Source organism: Scardinius erythrophthalmus (assembly GCF_964197995.2).
Source record: "Scardinius erythrophthalmus genome assembly, chromosome: 24".
Classification (NCBI taxonomy): Eukaryota; Metazoa; Chordata; class Actinopteri; order Cypriniformes; family Leuciscidae; genus Scardinius; species Scardinius erythrophthalmus.
The window spans coordinates 2,014,535-2,033,077 of NC_138244.1; the positions used below are offsets into that span (position 1 = coordinate 2,014,535).

The window sequence follows — 18,543 nt, forward strand, 5'->3', positions numbered from 1 at the left end:
CGCAGGAGCAGGGCGTATGGTGAGCAGGAGCAGGACACGCTTTCATACTGGCAGCGTTTGTCACGCGCGGCTGAACCGCGGGTTGTGTACAGACAGAGTCTATAATGGATAAGTTGGCATTGCTTTTTTTCGTTTTCAAATACATTTAAGAGAAAAGACTTTTCAAGAAGCTTATTTTATTAATAATTTCATTTATATAACTTTTGGTTCATCTTTGTTTTTATTGTTATGGCAACAAGTTTGTTTTTGGACATTTGTTTTCTTTTTCAAATTGCTGTTGGTCATTTGATTGACTGTTTAAAACACAACAGATATCATCAATGCACTTTTTGGATAAAACTGCGGTGTATTTTGGCCATGATGTATTTTGGCAAAAATAGACTCGGCGCCGAAACGATCGCGGCACTCCTGCTCTGCTACGCACTGCCGCGCCACCTCTGCGTGCGGTGTGAATGCTCTAAAGCCTGGTTTAATCTGTTAACATGGGCGGCGAAAAAAATACGCGCTGCACGCTCTGTTTTAACAGTGCAGTGTGAAACCGGCGTAAGAGTTAGGAGTGCAGTTCCTAAAAGCACATTACTGGCTTTGCAAACACTGTAGCACTTTTATTTTTTATTTGTTTACATGCCTGCCGGATATTTTAAGTTGAGGTGCTATTTGTTTATATATTAGACTTTTTTAAAAATATTTACTGTTGCACTAAAGTCCAAAAGTTAAGAATCTATTTATTACTTGATTGTTCAAGCTACCTCACAGAAGTGCTCTGTTTGTTAACAGAGTTGTTGAATGTTAAAATAAGGTGAATTAAATAAAAAATAAGGATTTTTTTGCATTATAGAAGTATCGGATCGGGACTCGGTATCGGCAGATACTTAAAATCAAATGACTCGGACTCGGACTCGAGGGGAAAAAAACCTGATCGGGACATCCCTATTTTTTTCTATTTTTTTTTTTTTTTATAAGATGAAGTCTATATAACTCCTTAACTGGCAACTGAAATTACAGTAGTAGATTAGATTCCTGTTATACTTAGATTTAAACTTAGATTCTATCGGCTACTCCACATAAAAATGTGAAAAAAAATCAGAATGTGTAGATTGTTTGATGTGTAGATACATAATATTACCATTACCTCTGTAGGTCTCTAAAATAGCCTATATAAATATATACTGAATAACATACTGTTCTTCCAGTTTCACCTCGGATATTATAACAGTTGGGCAATTTACTTGTATAACTACAAATGACATCTTCAACACTGTAATTAGATTAATGTAATAATGACAATCTTTAGAAAGCATTGGTCTACTTATTACTAAATCCCATATCAACCTTCAACAATACAAGGAGAGACAAGAAACTGCACTTTTAATGCTTTCAAATAAACAAAATACAATTGCATGAATTATTCTTGAATATTGACCAAAGTGTGTAGAGGGAGAAGGTTACATTAAAAATATACCTTTTAGAAATGTATGTTAAATATACAGAATTGTTCTATAGTCTAATGCAATTACATCAGATTTTACTTTAAATTACAAAGGAATTAAGAGTAATCCCTTTAATTAAATTACAGTAATAATGTTTGTACTGGTGAGAAATATGAAGACCTCTTTTTGTCTGGCTGTTGTCATGGTGACTCATAATATCTGTGCTCCATTGATAATGCCTTTTTATAGTTGTGGTGCACGCGCTTAACTCAGAGTCAGTCAACTCAGAGTTGATTGAACTAACAAATTTCAGCTGTTCTGTAACTGAAAACTCAGAGTTTCCCATCACAGGGTAAGACAACTTTTAGTTGTTCAAGTTTAGTTCAAGTTTTAACTTAGAGTTGGTTGAACCTCCTTTCTAAAACAGGCCCCCGGTTTCACCTGTAAATGAATGCATCAATGCATGCATTAAGGAATTCTACTTGTTGTTCAATGTAGAATGTGAGCAAAGTTCATAGAGTCAATCTCAACTTTTGTGACTTGTTCAGTTGACATGTCATTCCTTCATGGAGAAACTTCTGCTTCTCTGGGACCTTCCCCATAATGATAATCTGTCGCTTTGCCTGGCCAGTGCATTGTATGTACAACAACTGTCAGGCTGAAAGCCAATGAGGAACTCTGTTGTTTTTAACATCTAATGAACTCCAAGCACACATTAAACTCATGGCCAAACCTCTGCTCATTCTCATGTCCATCCATCCATCCATCCTTCCATCTTCCGCTTATCCGGGGCCGGGTCGCGGGGGCAGCAGTCTAAGCAGAGATGCCCAGACCTCCCTCTCCCTAGACACTTCCTCCAGCTCTTCCGGGGTGACACCGAGGCGTTCCCAGGCCAGCCGGGAGACATAGTCCCTCCAGCGTGTCCTAGGTCTTCCCCGGGGTCTCCTCCCGGTGGGACATGCCCAGAACACCTTCCCAGGAAGGCGTCCAGGAGGCATCTGGAAAAGATGCCCGAGCCACCTCAGCTGACCCCTCTCGATGTGGAGGAGCAGCGGCTCTACTCTGAGCTCCTCCCGAGTGACCGAGCTTCTCACCCTATCTCTAAGGGCTCACCCAGCCACCCTGCGGAGAAAGCTCATTTCGGCCGCCTGTATCCGGGATCTTGTCCTTTCGGTCATGACCCACAGCTCATGACCATAGGTGAGAGTAGGAACATAGATTGAACAGTAAATCTAAAGCTTTGCCTTGCGGCTCAGCTCCTTCTTCACCACGACAGACCGGTACAGCGACCGCATTACTGCAGAAGCTGCACCGATCCGTCTGTCAATCTCCCGTTCCATCCTTCCCTCACTCGTGAACAAGACCCCAAGATACTTGAACTCCTCCACTTGAGGCAGGAACTCTCCACCAACCTGAAGTGGGCAAGCCACCCTTTTCCGACTGAGAACCATGGCCTCGGATTTGGAGGTGCTGATTCTCATCCCAGCCGCTTCACACTCGGCTGCAAACCGTCCCAGTGCATGCTGGAGGTCCTGGTTTGATGGAGCCAGCATGACAACATCATCCGCAAAGAGCAGAGATGAAATCATGTGGTCCCTAAACCTGACCCCCTCCGGCCCCTGGCTGCGCCTAGAAATTCTGTCCATAAAAATTCTGAACAGAACCGGCGACAAAGGGCAGCCCTGCCGGAGTCCAGCATGCACCGGGAACATGTCTGACTTACTACCGGCAATGCAAACCAAGCTCCTGCTCTGGTCGTACAGGGACCGGATGGCCCTTAGCAAAGGGCCCCGAACCCCATACTCGCAGAGCACCCTCCACAAGATGCCGTGAGGGACACAGTCGAATGCCTTCTCCAAATCCACAAAGCACATGTGGATTGGTTGGGCAAACTCCCATGAACCCTCCAGCACCCTGTAGAGGGTATAGAGCTGGTCCAGTGTTCCACGACCGGGACGAAACCCGCACTGTTCCACCAAACTCCTCCCTGGCCCGAGTTTTTGCCTCCCCAACCACCCGGGCTGCAGTCCACTTGGCCCGCCGGTACCCGTCAGCTGCCTCAGGAGTCCCACAAGCCAGCCAGGCCCGATAGGACACCTTCTTCAGCTTGATGGCATCCCTTACTTGACGGCATCCCTTACTTCCCTTACTTAGAGGGTCGAAGCTCTGTAGGAGGTGGGAGTTGAAGATCTCTCTAACAGGGGATTCAGCCAAACGTTCCCAACAGACCCTCACAGTACGTTTGGGTCTGCCGAGTCTGTCCAGCTTCCTCCCCCGCCATCGGATCCAACTCACCACCAGGTGGTGATCAGTTGACAGCTCGGATGAAACGACCACAAAGTCGATCATCGACCTCCGGCCTAGGGTGTCCTGGTGCCATGTGCACTGATGGACACCCTTATGCTTGAACATGGTATTCGTTATGGACAAGCTGTAACTAGCACAGAAGTCCAATAACAGAACACCACTCGGGTTCAGATCAGGGGGGCCGTTCCTCCAAATCACTCCCCTCCAGGTGTCACTGTCGTTGCCCACATGGGCATTGAAGTCCCCCAGTAGAACGACGGAGTCCCCAGTCGGAGCACTTTCCAGCACCCCTCCCAGAGACTCCAAGAAGGCCGGGTACTCTGCACTGCTGTTCGGCCCGTAGGCACACACGACAGTGAGAGACCTATCCCCGACCCGAAGGCGCAGGGAAGCGACCCTCTCGTTCACCGGGGTAAACTCCAAGACATGGCGGCTGAGCTGGGGGAATATAAGCAAGCCCACACCAGCCTGCCGCCTCTCACCATGGGCAACTCCAGAGTGGTGAAGAGTCCATCCTCTCTCGAGGAGTGTGGTTCCAGAGCCCAAGCCGTGCGTAGAGGTGATCCAAACTGTCTCTAGTCGGAATCTCTGAACCTCACGCACAATCTCAGGCTCCTTCCCCGCCAGAGAGGTGACGTTCCATGTCCCTAGAGCTAGATTCCGCATCCAGGGATCGGGATCCACTTAGCACCGGCCCCTTACAGTCTCTCCTGCAGGTGGTGGATCCACGGGAGGGTGGCCCCACGTCGCTCCTTCAGGCTGAGCCCAGCCGGACCCCATTCTCATGTCAATACATTTAAATATGAAAAGTTTTTTTTGCTTTTGTCACACTGAATTCAGAGAGGAATCTTAAATCATGTTCCAGTATTAAACAATGATAAAACACATAATCTGCACATAAAACCCTCAAAGTACTTAGGATAGTGTTTGCATAGATATTGTGAGAAGACCGCTGTAATCCAGAGACTGCAGGCAACTCTATATGTGCTATATGTGAGAAAATGCAACGCCCCTGACGAACGTGTGACTAAAAGTGAAGGCAAAACTGTACAGCTCTTATTTCAGCACACCAGCACATCACTGCATGCTAGCAAAACTGCAACTGGAGACAGGATGGCTTATCAGATTTTTATACGCTTTAATGATAATAAAGAAACAATATTAACTGTGGCACATTCAAATGAAGAGTTCAATAAAACCACAATTAAAGAGATAAAGGAAAAATTCAAATTGGAAAATTCAGGGGCACCAGGTAAGATAAAGATGTATTGCTAAAGTTTAACACTGAGTAGAAAATATGAGATCATATAAATGTACTTTTTTATAAATACTTATAGTCCTTTATATATATTTATATATAGTCCTACACTGTGTTTTGTGATGGTTGTTAATGGGTTTCTGCTGAGGCTTTCCTGCATTTTCTGTATATTTGTGAACATTTCCCAACATTTGCTTGCACACACAAGAAATCAAAGAATTTTTTTTTGACAAATTATTATGATTATCATTATGTATTGTGGTATGTATATATATATATATATATATATATATATCCTATGCATGTTCGGAAGGGCAGAAATAAGATGATTTATCTCTTATGTGTGTTTCAATTCAGCAATGTGTTTATGAACAGCAGACAAAAGCTGTACACAAGCTTAATCACTCAACTGTGTAATGCTCATTTACAGTCACATTGTAACATCAGTGTGTTTTTCTCTTCCTGTTAGAACCAGACAAAATACGAGTGACTTTTGGAGCAAAGCAACTGGAGGATGAGAAAACACTGGGGTTTTATAAGATCACACATGCAAGCACTCTTATATTTGTGATGAGAATGGATGGTGGAGGAGGTAGGCCCTTAGACTGAAAATTGCATATTGTTTTCATTGTTTAAATTAAGAGAGATACCACACCGTTTTTGTTTTTATTTTTTATTGAAACGAATCAAATCACTGATTTCAGCTTACAACAAGAATGCTTCACAGGACAGATATCACATATCCTCAAACAAATTAGCAAGTCAAACAAAAGAAACAACAACAAGAAAGAGAAAACGGAAAAACAAACAAATCTGGAATGGTAAAAAAAAATCTTCCTTTATCTTATTGACACATTCAAGATTCATAGAATTTGGTGGGGACATTACAATATAAAGAATTCCTCCATAAAGTTTAACAAAATTTCATTATTTTTATTTTTAATTAACTTTAATGACTTCTTCAGTGATTCCATCTCTATTAAGAATAAATCACATTTAGGTATGCATTCTGCACATTCTGCGTCTGTGTGTGAAAGAACATATAACATCTTTTAGAGATAATTTATAATTCACCTTTCTTGGGGCAAAAAGAAAAGAACTAACATCAGACCAAAATTCTAAAGATAAATCACAGTTGTAAAACAAATGAGTCAAGTCTTCCTCGTGTACAGTACAAAAAAAAACCTTTTGTAGTCATTGTCCATGAATTTTGATATCAAAGCTTTACATGGGTATATGTTGTGAAGTATTTTAAAATGTACCTCTTTAACTTTATTCAGCATACAAAATTTATTTGGATTTAACCATGCCTCTTCTCAATGAATATCAGCGATTTGTGCATTCCAAAAAAAAAACCCTCTAGCCCCCTGGGAGCCAGGAATAGACTTTTGTCTACTGTAGTGGACATTATATTTTAGTGAATTTCTCTGACATCACTCATGTCACATGTCACACCTGGGTGTCCTGTGAAGAGCATATTCAGGGCTTTTCAGAGACACCAAATGTTTGGAGATTTCACCATGAAAACAACTTCTCCTTGGTCTTTAAAAATGTCTGACATTAATCTAGTGATCAAATGTAGCATTCTTATAGAAATATGATAATATATTGTAATTATAATTTAAATCGGACTACTTTTCAAATTGTATTTCATAAACCAACATCTCAGGAAAAGCATTTTGTGTGGAGAAAAATTGTGATAGAAACCAATTTTCCAAGCTAATAACACTTGCTGGTAAAATGTGGATAGTTTAATTGGTCATTTCCCAGGCAGATAGTTACATCTCAGTAGAAAAGATAAGCCTCCAAGCTTGTTAAAGATGGACTGAGGAATAAAGAACCATAATGAGACAGTTTCTTAACCAATTAAGTTTAAAAGTATTGTTCAAAAAACATCTAACATCTCTAAGCCACCATCGAGCATTTTTAAAACGAGCCAATGCACAGATCTACACTCCGCGGCGCGGGTATAAATATGGAAGTCGATGTTTTTTCTTATTCCTGTAAGAGGTAAAAACAGTGTTAGTTTATAATGTTTAATCTGACTCTTCATGTCGTCACTGAAGACAAACTCTTGTTTTCTCTATAGCAGTGATTTTATATTAGTAATTCTTCAGTGAATTCTGCTCTTAAACTGAATGTATATTGTATTATTTTCTGTCATTATTAATATCTGTTACACGATTAAACCCCACAGAGGAACAGCAGTCAAGTGTCAGTTTATGATCACAGTTTTAACCAGTATTTTATACTAACAGGGAACGTTCTGGAAAGATTCTCTCAAAGTTATGATCAAACGTTCCTCCAGTAACATTACACATTTGTTCAGAGTTATCTGGTGTTTAATAATGTCCTTAGAACATCAGCACTAAAACATTATTAATACTTCATTAATGGAAACTTTTTTGCTCCGAAACATTTCAGTTGGACGTTTTTTTTTTTTCTGGTGTTTTTTTAAATGTTCCTTGTTTCAAAATATTCAACATTAATAAGTAACGTTCCCATAATGTTTGTAAAATGATAATATGGAACGTTCTCTTAATGTTTTGCTGAACTTCACTTAAACATGAAAAACATAAAAAAACTGGATGTTTTAAAACTTTAGAGAACATTCAGTAATAATATGTTCATATCTTAATGGGAACGTCAGTAAAACATTATTATTTCTTTGTTGAACTGAGTGTTTATGGCGAATGTAAATCAGGCCGTTATCATCATATGCTTTACTGTACATGTGATTTACTGAATGCTGGTCAAAACTTTGGTTTATTTGCAGTTTTACTGTTGTTTTATTCTTCATAATTGTGTTATTGTTGAGTTTCTCTGACTGATGAACACATATAGTGTAATAACATGCTCTCTATGATGCTGTATGATTGACATTGCTCTTCTTATGAGCATTAACAGTGGAAAAGTGCACAAGTTTAGTTTGTGATGAAAACTTCACAGTTTGTGTCTATACAACAATGGACAGAAATGAACAATTATCCCACATATCCTCTACATAATATACATGTGAACTTTATTATGATGAGTGTCAAACATGTTGAATTATTGATCCTTCATACAATTAAAGTTAAAGGTACAGATTGACAGATTCACGACACGATATTATTCAGTTTCTGACATATGATTTTTTGTTCTGTTCCACAGCAGCTGTCCTAGGTCCACTTCTACCTCCTCTTCCAGTATTTCCATGGCCCATAAAACCTGAAGATGGAGATAAAGGAATTCCCAGGTATCAATCTATGGATAATTTAGTTGTGATGCGGAACTATGCCTTGGTAGTAGTTGATATGAGGGTTAGATTGTCAAAAATGTTTTATGGTTTCATGACATATTTTATGACAGGATGTCCATATATGGGGGTTTTATGACCTTTGACTGGGGGGGGGGGGTATGGATGTGTGTTTATGACATTCTGCTTGGTGTGACAAGGAAGTGAATGTTTTCCAGGGGGTGTTTTTATTATAGCAGGATAATGTCCGCAGAATGATGAAATTATGAACATGAATAGATCTGTCATAGATTTGGTTTTCAGATGGCGTTGCAGAGTCCATAATGTCTGTGGGAGAGAGTAAAAAAGTCAGGGGATCAAAAAAAAATAGCCAGGAAGTTACATTTGATATAACCCACTCTTATCCAGTGATTGCTCTGATAAGCTAAATCGCCCTCTTTCTGGGGAGCCATCCCGCATCCTGTTGTTCTAGGAGAACGCGTGAAAGAAAGATCAAACCCAAACAATGACACCACAAATCTGACAACTTTTGAATATCAGAACTTTGAAGATTAACATTTAAACTTAGAACACATTATTAGAACACCCTTTGACTTTATGAATACACAAAAAATACATCTTAATGATTTTTTATATTTTGTGCATTTATTTAAAGACTGCATGTAGGCCTACCATTTTGACGCTTGTGTTGCCTTACTTCTTTGGTAATATTAAAAGTTTTTATGAATTTATTTTTCAGCACATGTAGTCAGAGTTAAAGAAAATAATAATAGTGCAACAAATAGGAGATTATGTTTTATTTATTGTAATCAGGTTTGTTAAAAGTGTGCTTGAATGATGTTAGTTCATCTGCGCTACCATGTGTTTGCTATAACAATGAAAATATTTGAAAAACCTGTTAAAATCAAGTAATGATGCAATCCTTTAAATCTGAACTTTTGAATATAGTAGAATTAAATGGATGTAAAATTATTATCATATCACATGTGTCCTTTTATTTAACGTGACAGAAAAGACAGTAACACCAGTGACACAATGAATCACCAATGACATGCGTAAGACCAAAGATCATTATTCTTCAACTATAATTAAGTAGATGAGACTAAATTGTTACATTTGGCATACAATCTAATTGAATAGCTTTGAATAAAGTTTATCTATAAATGTGAGTCACTGGTGTCACTGGTGTCACCCATAAGAAAAAGAGACACCAGTGAAAAATTTCATTTTTACAAAATGGGTACTACAATGTTTATCGACTCTGTTCCACTGCTGTTCATCATTCGTTACTCTGAATAAAAGCAGCTGCTAAATCAACTAGAATGCATTTCCGGAGGAACTTGCTCGGGTGCGGTTCACTAACCTGAGCAGGAAGTGGGTAAGGGTGCGTTGAAGTTTGCTTGATCTGAGAATTTCAACAATAGTACTTTTTTCAAGATTGTGCAAAAAGGTGAAAAGTTATGTGCATTAAGAGACATGTCTGCAATGTAGACTAGTGCCAATGGCATTGTTTATGTGGCTTGGTTTATGTTGCTTGGTTGTTGGTTTTGAAATAATTGTTTATGAATATACAGCAGAGAGTGGGAGTGTTTTGGGGGATGAAATAGTATTGAAAAGAAGTTGACAGTCTTCATTTACTGTATCCAATAAGCCAATACAAAACTCCTGTTCTGTGGTTGAGTGTTCCCTTTGATTAGGAACAAATTTACTATCTCAAATTAAGGTCTACCGTAATTAGCGATGCTTTGATTGCTTCTGTCAAGATGGTTGTCATCACCTACACAGAAACGCTGATTTTTATAGCCTACCGTCAGTCCTCATATTGTAATTAAATGAAAAACGCTATCAGTTTCACTATTAGCTTACTCTAGCGATGCAATCGCAACAACATGGATAACGCTGTTTGGCCTTGCCTAACTTTATATGACATATGCACCATATGCTAGAGTTACACATCCCGCTGCCATTTCAGGGCTTGAATTTTGGTGCGGGAATGTGGGGATTGCGCATAATTTAAACCATTCACGCAAGGTTAGCTTTTATAGTGCGAGAAATTCCCACACAAATATATTTGCTTCATCTCAGAACAAATAATTAAAAAATAAATTCACAGATGCGAGAAAAAAGTGTCAAACTGTCTTTTATTTTCTAATTTAATTCCTCAATCAGCGCTGGACCGGCATTCTCTGTCTTCCGCTGAGCCCTGGCCGTAGACAGATCATGTGTTTCACGCTGTCAATGCAGTGGTCTGCGTTGCGCTGATCTTATTCACACTATCGAGTGTAGGTGCAGCATTCTAACATTGAGTCATAATGAGCTGTTTGTGAAGAAATTATCCGCTTCCAAATTATGTCATTTTAATCACGAAATTGAAACATTAAAAAACAATTTGCTCTTTATGGTGTGCGAGTGATAGAGCGCGGCAGCAACGAACCAACTGATCAGCTTGCAGCGTAACAACATTGAATGCTCAGCCGAACAGCTGACAGGGTTTCTGCAGGGATCTTCAATTTAAATTTAATGCCTTTTTAATGCCATTTTTTTTATTTTTAATGCCATACACTACCCATGACTAACCACGGATATTATGTATATATATATATATATATATATATATATATATATATATATATATATATATATATATATATATAAATTAACTTGATTAATCAAACATTTTCTCTGCAATTAAAACACTTACATTTGTTTAGGTTTATATATTTTATAATGTAATCATTTCACAGTTAATCTACAAATGAATGTAGAGACAACATAAAAGCCAGTCTCACTGATACTAATACAGCTATTGATATCTGGATAAAAATGATTTCTCCCCCCTAATTTTAAACATTAAATATAGCTGCGAGCAGCGATTACGGGCCCAAGCCGGTGGCACCGCAACCCCGGAGCCTTTACCTAAAGGCACCGGGGTGGCGGTACCGCCGGCTTTCGCCCTTCATCGCTGCTCGCAGCTATATTTATATATATATATATATATATATATATATATATATATGTATATATATGTATATATATATATATATATATATATATATATGGCTATAATGAACAGGCTGCGATGTCAAGATTGCAATGCTGGAATGTGTGTGTGTGTGTGTGTGTGTGTGTGTGTGCATGTGTGTTCATGTTTTTATATCCCGGTGGGGACTTCAACCTGAATGCACACAGACTCATGGGGACTCGTGTCACAGTGGGGACAATATACATAACAGAACTAAATAGAGGTCCCCATGGGTAAACAAGCTTAGAAATCATACAGAATGAGTCTTTTTGGAAATGTAAAAATGCAGAAAGTTTTCTGTAATGGGTAGGTTTAGGGGTAGTGTTAGTGTGAGGAGATAGAATATACAGTTTGTAAAGTATAAAAACCATTAAGTCTATGGAGAGTCCCCACAAAGATAGTAAACCGTGTGTGTGTGTGTGTGTGTGTGTGTGTGTGTGTGTGGCGTGGGCGCGATGGAACAGTGGACACATAAAAACATACGTCATTATACAGGACCACATTCAAACTGCAAAGTGTTAACTTATATTTGTGTACTGTCGCAATAAGACACAACATTGTGCTTTTGTAAATTAATTTCAAGCAATCCACCCCCTGAAAGGCGCTAATTTTAAAATTAAACTAAAATGCTCATGGCTGCACGGGCATTCATGGTGCGCATCCACGACAAGGAATGAGCAGAACAGAGTGAACGTTTTTCAGTTTATTCCTACTTCCATAGGAATTCATTTGAAACGCCCGCTCAACCGCTCACCCTGTAGTCTGTGTGAGTCCTAATGCCCCAGTGTAGTGACGGGGACCCTATACTGCCAAAAGAGCACCGTCCTTCGGATGAGACGTTAAACCGAGGTCCTGACTCTCTGTGGTCATTAAAAATCCCAGGATGTCCTTTGAAAAAGAGTAGGGGTGTAACCCCGGCATCCTGGCCAAATTTGCCCCTTGGCCTCTATCCATCGTGGCCTCCTAATCATCCCCATGTACTGATATACTGATTGGCTTCATCACTGTCTCCTCTCCACCAGTAAGCTGGTGTGTGGTGGGCGTTCTGGCGCAATATGGCTGCCGTCGCATCATCCAAGTGGATGCTGCACATTGGTGGTGGTTGAGGAGATTCCCCCCATCTATGTAAAGCGCTTTGAGGTCTCAGAAAAAGCACTATATAAATGTAACAAATTATTATTATTATTATCAACCACTATCAATGTCAGTGCGGACGAAAATATTTTACTTTCATTTTTAATTTTGCGATTCAAAAGTCCCCAGTGGTGTCACACGTCGATTAACCGGTGGTAAAATATTCTCACCGTCACATACCTAGTATATTTTTATGTAAATACAATAGGCCTACCTGATTTTGAACACAAGAGGGCAGTATAGCCCTATGTATAACTTGACTTTTATGAGACTAAATAGTACAATTACTATTTTTAAACTTATAAATAATTATTAAATAAAAAAAAAAGAATAAAATGAGTTTGGTTGTGATATTTGTATACTTTTATAGAAATAAATGGTGTATAATTACATTTTTAGAAGATGAGGCTTTTAGTGTTTAATTTTTGTACATTACTTCAGTCCCTCACTATAGCAAAACCATTTGAGATGTTTAATATCCATTTACAATTTAGCATCTTTAATGTATTTTCATCATTTTGAAAAAGTTTGGTGTGAATAAAATAAGCCAGTTTGGAAGAGTAGCTAAAAACTCAGAGTCTGAAATATCCAAAAAATCCACATTCAAACCTAAATATCTGACTTTCTTTTGCTCTGAGCTAATGACTGTTAATTACAAAGTTGTCCGGCTCGGTGAGACCAATATATATACTCATGTTTGTAACTGTTGGTAAAACTAACCCCCCCACTTTTGTCAAAAGCATGTTGAAAGTGACACACTTCCTGCTGCCAGTTGGTGGCGCTATAACTTTGACTCACAATAGTTACATCCATCTGATCGGCCTCTTACCACAAACACACTGCTGAAGTTTCATCAAGATCAGTTAATGTATGCAGAAGTTATAACACTTCGTGTCTCTCTTTTCTCGCCATAAATTAATTTCCTCGCCACGGCCAAACCGTTCAAGATATAAAAAATCCGTCCGCAATTTAGCATCCTCAATGCCTTGACTTCACGCTGACCGAGTTTGGAGGCGAATCAATGTATTTCCTAGGAGGAGTACATTAAATTCCACAGCAAGCGTTTTCCAAACAACCCTAAATAGCCGACTTCCTGTTGGGCTAGCGTAAAACTTAGAGCACGAAAGTTGTTCTGCCCGATGAGATCTATATGTGTACCAAGTTTCAAATTAATTCATGCAAGCGTGTTTGATATATGGACCAAGTTTTAGAATCCCGTTCAAGGGGGCGCTGTTGAGCCCCCCTGCCACGCCCGGCTACCAGATTCAGCCCCGCCCTGATGGCCGCGGGTTCTGACCTGTGTGCTAAGTTTCAAGAGTTTTCGAGCACGTTTAGGGACCCAAAAGCCCCAGAAACCTTGAAAAACAAATGAAAAAGTAAAATCTCACTCAACTGACAAATCACCCCCACCCCTCACACACACAGAGACAGAGAGAGAGAGAAAATTCTCCAAAAAAATCACATTCAAACCAAAATATCTGACTTTCTGTTGCTTTGAGCTATTAAGTGTAAATTAGAAAGTTGTCCGGCTCGATGAGAACAATATACATACCGATTTTTGTGATTCTAGGAAAAACTAAGCCCCCATTTTTGACTAAAGGTGGCGCTACTGAGCCATTCCACCACGCCCGTTTTTGAAACTTTGCACATGTCTACTGGCTAATAAGTGTGATGTGTCTGTCGAGTTTCATGCAATTTCAAGTATGTTAAGAGTCTCAAAAGCATCAAAAAAGAATAATAAAGTTTGATGCGTTGCCACGGCAACAGTATCTAAGATATCAATAATCCTTTCACAGGTCTACATCTGCCGTGTGACTACATTATACACATAAAGTTTGAAGCAAATCGGATAAAAATAAGAGGGTGATTTCAAAGCATTTTGAAAGTGACACTTCCTGCTGCCAGTTGGTGGCGCTATAACTTTGACTCACAATAGTCACATCCATGTGATCGGCCTCTTACAACGAACACACTGCTGAAGTTTCATCAAGATCAGTTAATGTATGCAGAAGTTATAACACACTTCCTGTTTTCATTATTCGCCATAAATTCGTTTCCTCGCCACGGCCAAACCGTTCGAGATATCAAAAATCCCCTGGCAATTTTTCATCCTCAATGCCTTGACTTCATGCACACCGAGTTTGGTGGCGATCGGGTGAATTCCCTAGGAGAAGTGTTTCAAATACCAGACCATGCGTTTCCAAACAACCTTTAATAGCTGACTTCCTGTTGGGCTGGCGTAAAAAGTAAAAGTACGAAAGTTGTTCGGCCCGATGAGATCTATATATGAACCGAGTTTCATATTATTACATGCAAGCGTGTCTGATTTATGGACCAAGTTTTCGGACCATGTTCAAGGGGGCGCTGTTGAGCCCCCCTGCCACGCCCGGGTACCAGCTTCAGCCCGGCCCTGATGGCCGCGGGTTCTGACCTGTGTGCAAAGTTTCAAGAGTTTTCGAGCACGTTAAGGGTCTCAAAAGTGCCCGAAAGGTTGACAGAAAAATAAGAATAATAATAAATATAGCTGCGAGCAGCGATTACGGGCCCAAGCCGGTGGCACCGCAACCCCGGTGCCTTTAGTTACCTAAAGGCACCGGGGTGGCGGTACCGCCGGCTTTGGCCCTCCATCGCTGCTCGCAGCTATATTTATATATATATATATATATATATATATATATATATATATATATATATATACATACATACATACACACACACACACATACATATATATATATATATATATATATATATATATATATATATATATATATATATATATATATATATATATATATATATATTATTGTTCAAAAGTTTGGGGTCAGTAAGATTTTTAATGTTTTTAGGAGAAGTCTCTTCTGCTCACCAAGGCTGCATTTATTGATTAAAAATACAAACAAAAACAGTAATATTGTGAAATATTATTCCAATTTAAAACAGCTGTTTTCAATTTTTAAATATTTTACATAGTAATTCATTTCTGTGATCAAAGTTGAGTTTTCAGCATCATTACTCCAGTCTTCAGTGTCACATGATCCTTCAGAAATCATACTAATATGATGATTGATGCTCAATAAATATTCATTATTATTTTCAATGTTGAAAACAGTTGTGTACAGATTTTTTTTTTTTTCAAAATGCTTTGATGAATGTAAAGTTCAAAAGAACAGCATATATTTCAAATATATATATTTTTAACATTATAAATGTCTTTACTGTAACTGTTGATCAGTTTAACTCATCCTTCATAAATAAAAGTACTGATTTATTTTATTTATTTCCCCAAAAAATAAAATTTTAATTATTACTAACCCAAAACTTTTGAGCGGTAGTGTTTAACGTTACAAAAGCTTTAGATTTCAGATAAATGCTGTTCTTTTGAACTTTCTATTCATCAAAGACTGTACACAACTGTTTTCGACATTTAAAATAATAATGAATGTTTCTTGAGTATCAATCATCATATTAGAATAATTTCTGAAGGATCATGTGACAGTGACGACTGGAGTAATGATGCTGAAAACTCAGCTTTGATCACAGGAATAAATAACAGTTTAAAATATATTAAAATAGAAAGCAGCTGTTTTAAATTGGAATAATATTTTACAATATTACTGTTTTTGTTTGTATTTTTAATCAAATAAATGCAGCCTTGGTGAGCAGAAGAAACTTCTCTGTTATGTGCGCGCCACAGACTGCACGCACGTCCGCTTAGAGTTCCGCCTTTTGCCTTCCGTCAATATTACGTTATTAGAAAAATATTTTTTTAGAGAATCGATTTTTTGACATTTGTGAATCGATTCAGAATCGTCCACGTCCGCATCGCGATGCATCTAAGAATAAATTTTTTCTCCCACCCCTAGATTTCATACAACAGGTTAATAAACAGTTACAATTAAGTCACTTACATTTTAGATGCAATGTTGACTGTTTTTGTTCTGTTTCAGCAGCGAAAATAGTTAAACAAAGATGACGGCAGAACCATCACGCATCACGTGTTTTCTCATAACTGAACGATTCAGCATTTTTAACGAATCGGTTGACTCAAAGATTGAATGATCAATCCATAAACATCTGTCTTAATCATGATCGACTCATTCGAACAAATCGTTTGAACGAATGAATCAATGACTCGCTTATTAAGATGGATGCCTGGCGACACCTAATGGCGGTTTAGTGTTGTTTAAAAGCATCATTCTTTCCCACATGTGTGTGATTTGTGTGTGCAACATTATCATTATTTTTCTTACACTATTATATTAGCGATTTAAAAGCACCCACTCGTGTCACACGTCGATTAACCGGTGGGAAAATATCCTCAGACACATACCTAATACATGTATATTTAAATACAATATTGGCCTACCTGGTAAAAAGTTTTATATACTATTTTGATGTCCTTTTGGACACAAGAGGGCAGTATAGCCCTATGTTTGCTTTTTTGTTGAACCAAATAGCACTAAATAGCCTGTTTTAACTTTTTCATTCTTCTTGAATTGCAAAAACAGAATAAAATGGGTTTAGTTGTGATATTTGTATACTTTTATATAGAAATAAATGGTATATACATTTTTAAAAGATTTTTAGTGTTTCCTTTTTGGACATTATTTAATCCCTCGCCATAGCAAAACCGTTTGAGATATTTATTATCCATTCACAATTTAGCATATTTAATGTAGTTTCATCATGTTGAAAAAGTTTGGTACGAATAAAATAAATAGTTTAAGAGGAGTGGCTAAAAATTCAGAGGCTGATTTTGCAAAAAAAATCACATTCAGACCAAAATATCTGACTTCCTGATGGCCAGAGCTATTGAATGTAAATTAGAAAGTTGTCCGGCTTGATGAGAACAATATACAAACTATTTTTTCTTTACTGTAGTTAAAACTAACCCCCCCACTTTTGTCAAAAGCATGTTGAAAGTGACACACTTCCTGCTGCCAGTTGGTGGCGCTATAACTTTGACTCACAATAGCTACATCCATCTGATCGGCCTCTTACCACGAACACACTGCTGAAGTTTCATCAAGATCAGTTAATGTATGCAGAAGTTATTCCACTTCCGTGTTTCTCTTTTCTCGCCATAAATTCGATTCCTCGCCACAGCCAAACCGTTCGAGATATCAAAAATCCGTCCGCAATTTAGCATCCTCAAAGTCTTGACTACATGCACACCGAGTTTGAAGGGGACACGGTGAATTTTCTAGGAGGAGTATTTCACATTCCACAGCAAGCGTTTTCCAAACAACCCATAATAGCCGACTTCCTGTTGGGCTGGCGTAAAACTTGACCGGGGTAAAGTTGTTCGGCCCGATGAGATCTATATGTGTACCGAGTTTCATATTAATTCATGCGAGCGTGTTTGATATATGGATCAAGTTTTAGAACCCCGTTCAAGGGGGCGCTGTTGAGCCCCCCAGCCACGCCCGGGAACCAGCTTCAGCCCGGCCCTGATGGCCGTGGGTTCTGACCTGTGTGCAAAGTTTCAAGAGTTTTTGAGCACGTTAAGGACCCCAAAAGCCCCTGAAACCTTGATTAACAATATAAAAGCAATAGTCAAATCCCCCCCTCCCCTCACACACACACAGACACAGAGAGAGGGAGAGAAAATTCTTCAGAAAATCCACATTCAAACCAAAATATCTCTCTTCCTGTTGGTCGGAGATGGTTCATGTAAATTAGAAAGTTGTCCGTCTTGATGAGAACAATACACATACCAAGTTTTGTTGCTGTTGATAAAACTAACCCCCCCACTTATGACTAAAGGTGGCGCTACTGAGCCCCTCACCACGCCCGTTTCTGAAACTTTGCACATGTCTACTGGATAATAAATGTGATGTGTCTGTCGAGTTTCATGCAATTTCAAGTATGTTAAGAGTTCTCAAAAGCATAAAAAAAGAATGTTAAAGTTTGATGCGTTGCCACGGCAACAGTATCTAAGATATCAATAATCCTTTCACAGGTTTACATCTGCCGTGTGTCTACATTGTACACATAAAGTTTGAAGCAAATCTGGTAAAAATAAGACAGTGATTTCAAAGCATTTTAATAGTGATGTACTTCCTGCTGCCTGTTGGTGGCGCTATAACTTTGACTCACAATAGTCACATCTGTGCGATCGGCCTCTTACAACGAACACACTGCTGAAGTT

General features: G+C 38.8%; 1 protein-coding gene across 2 annotated transcripts in view; it reads left to right on the top strand.

The window, feature by feature from the left end:
• The first annotated feature begins 4,801 nt into the window (after positions 1 to 4,801).
• LOC308684706 (NACHT, LRR and PYD domains-containing protein 1 homolog) overlaps positions 4,802 to 18,543 on the top strand; it is a 34,952-nt gene continuing 21,210 nt past the window's right edge. For both annotated transcript variants that reach the window (XR_014029389.1, XM_081355960.1), the window contains exons 1-3: positions 4,802 to 4,989; positions 5,465 to 5,587; positions 8,149 to 8,233. Coding sequence is in view for 1 of the 2 variants with exons in the window: in XM_081355960.1 (XP_081212086.1) it covers positions 4,851 to 4,989; positions 5,465 to 5,587; positions 8,149 to 8,233 (347 nt within the window). In the remaining variant the exon portion in view is untranslated. The remainder of the gene's footprint in view (positions 4,990 to 5,464; positions 5,588 to 8,148; positions 8,234 to 18,543) is intronic.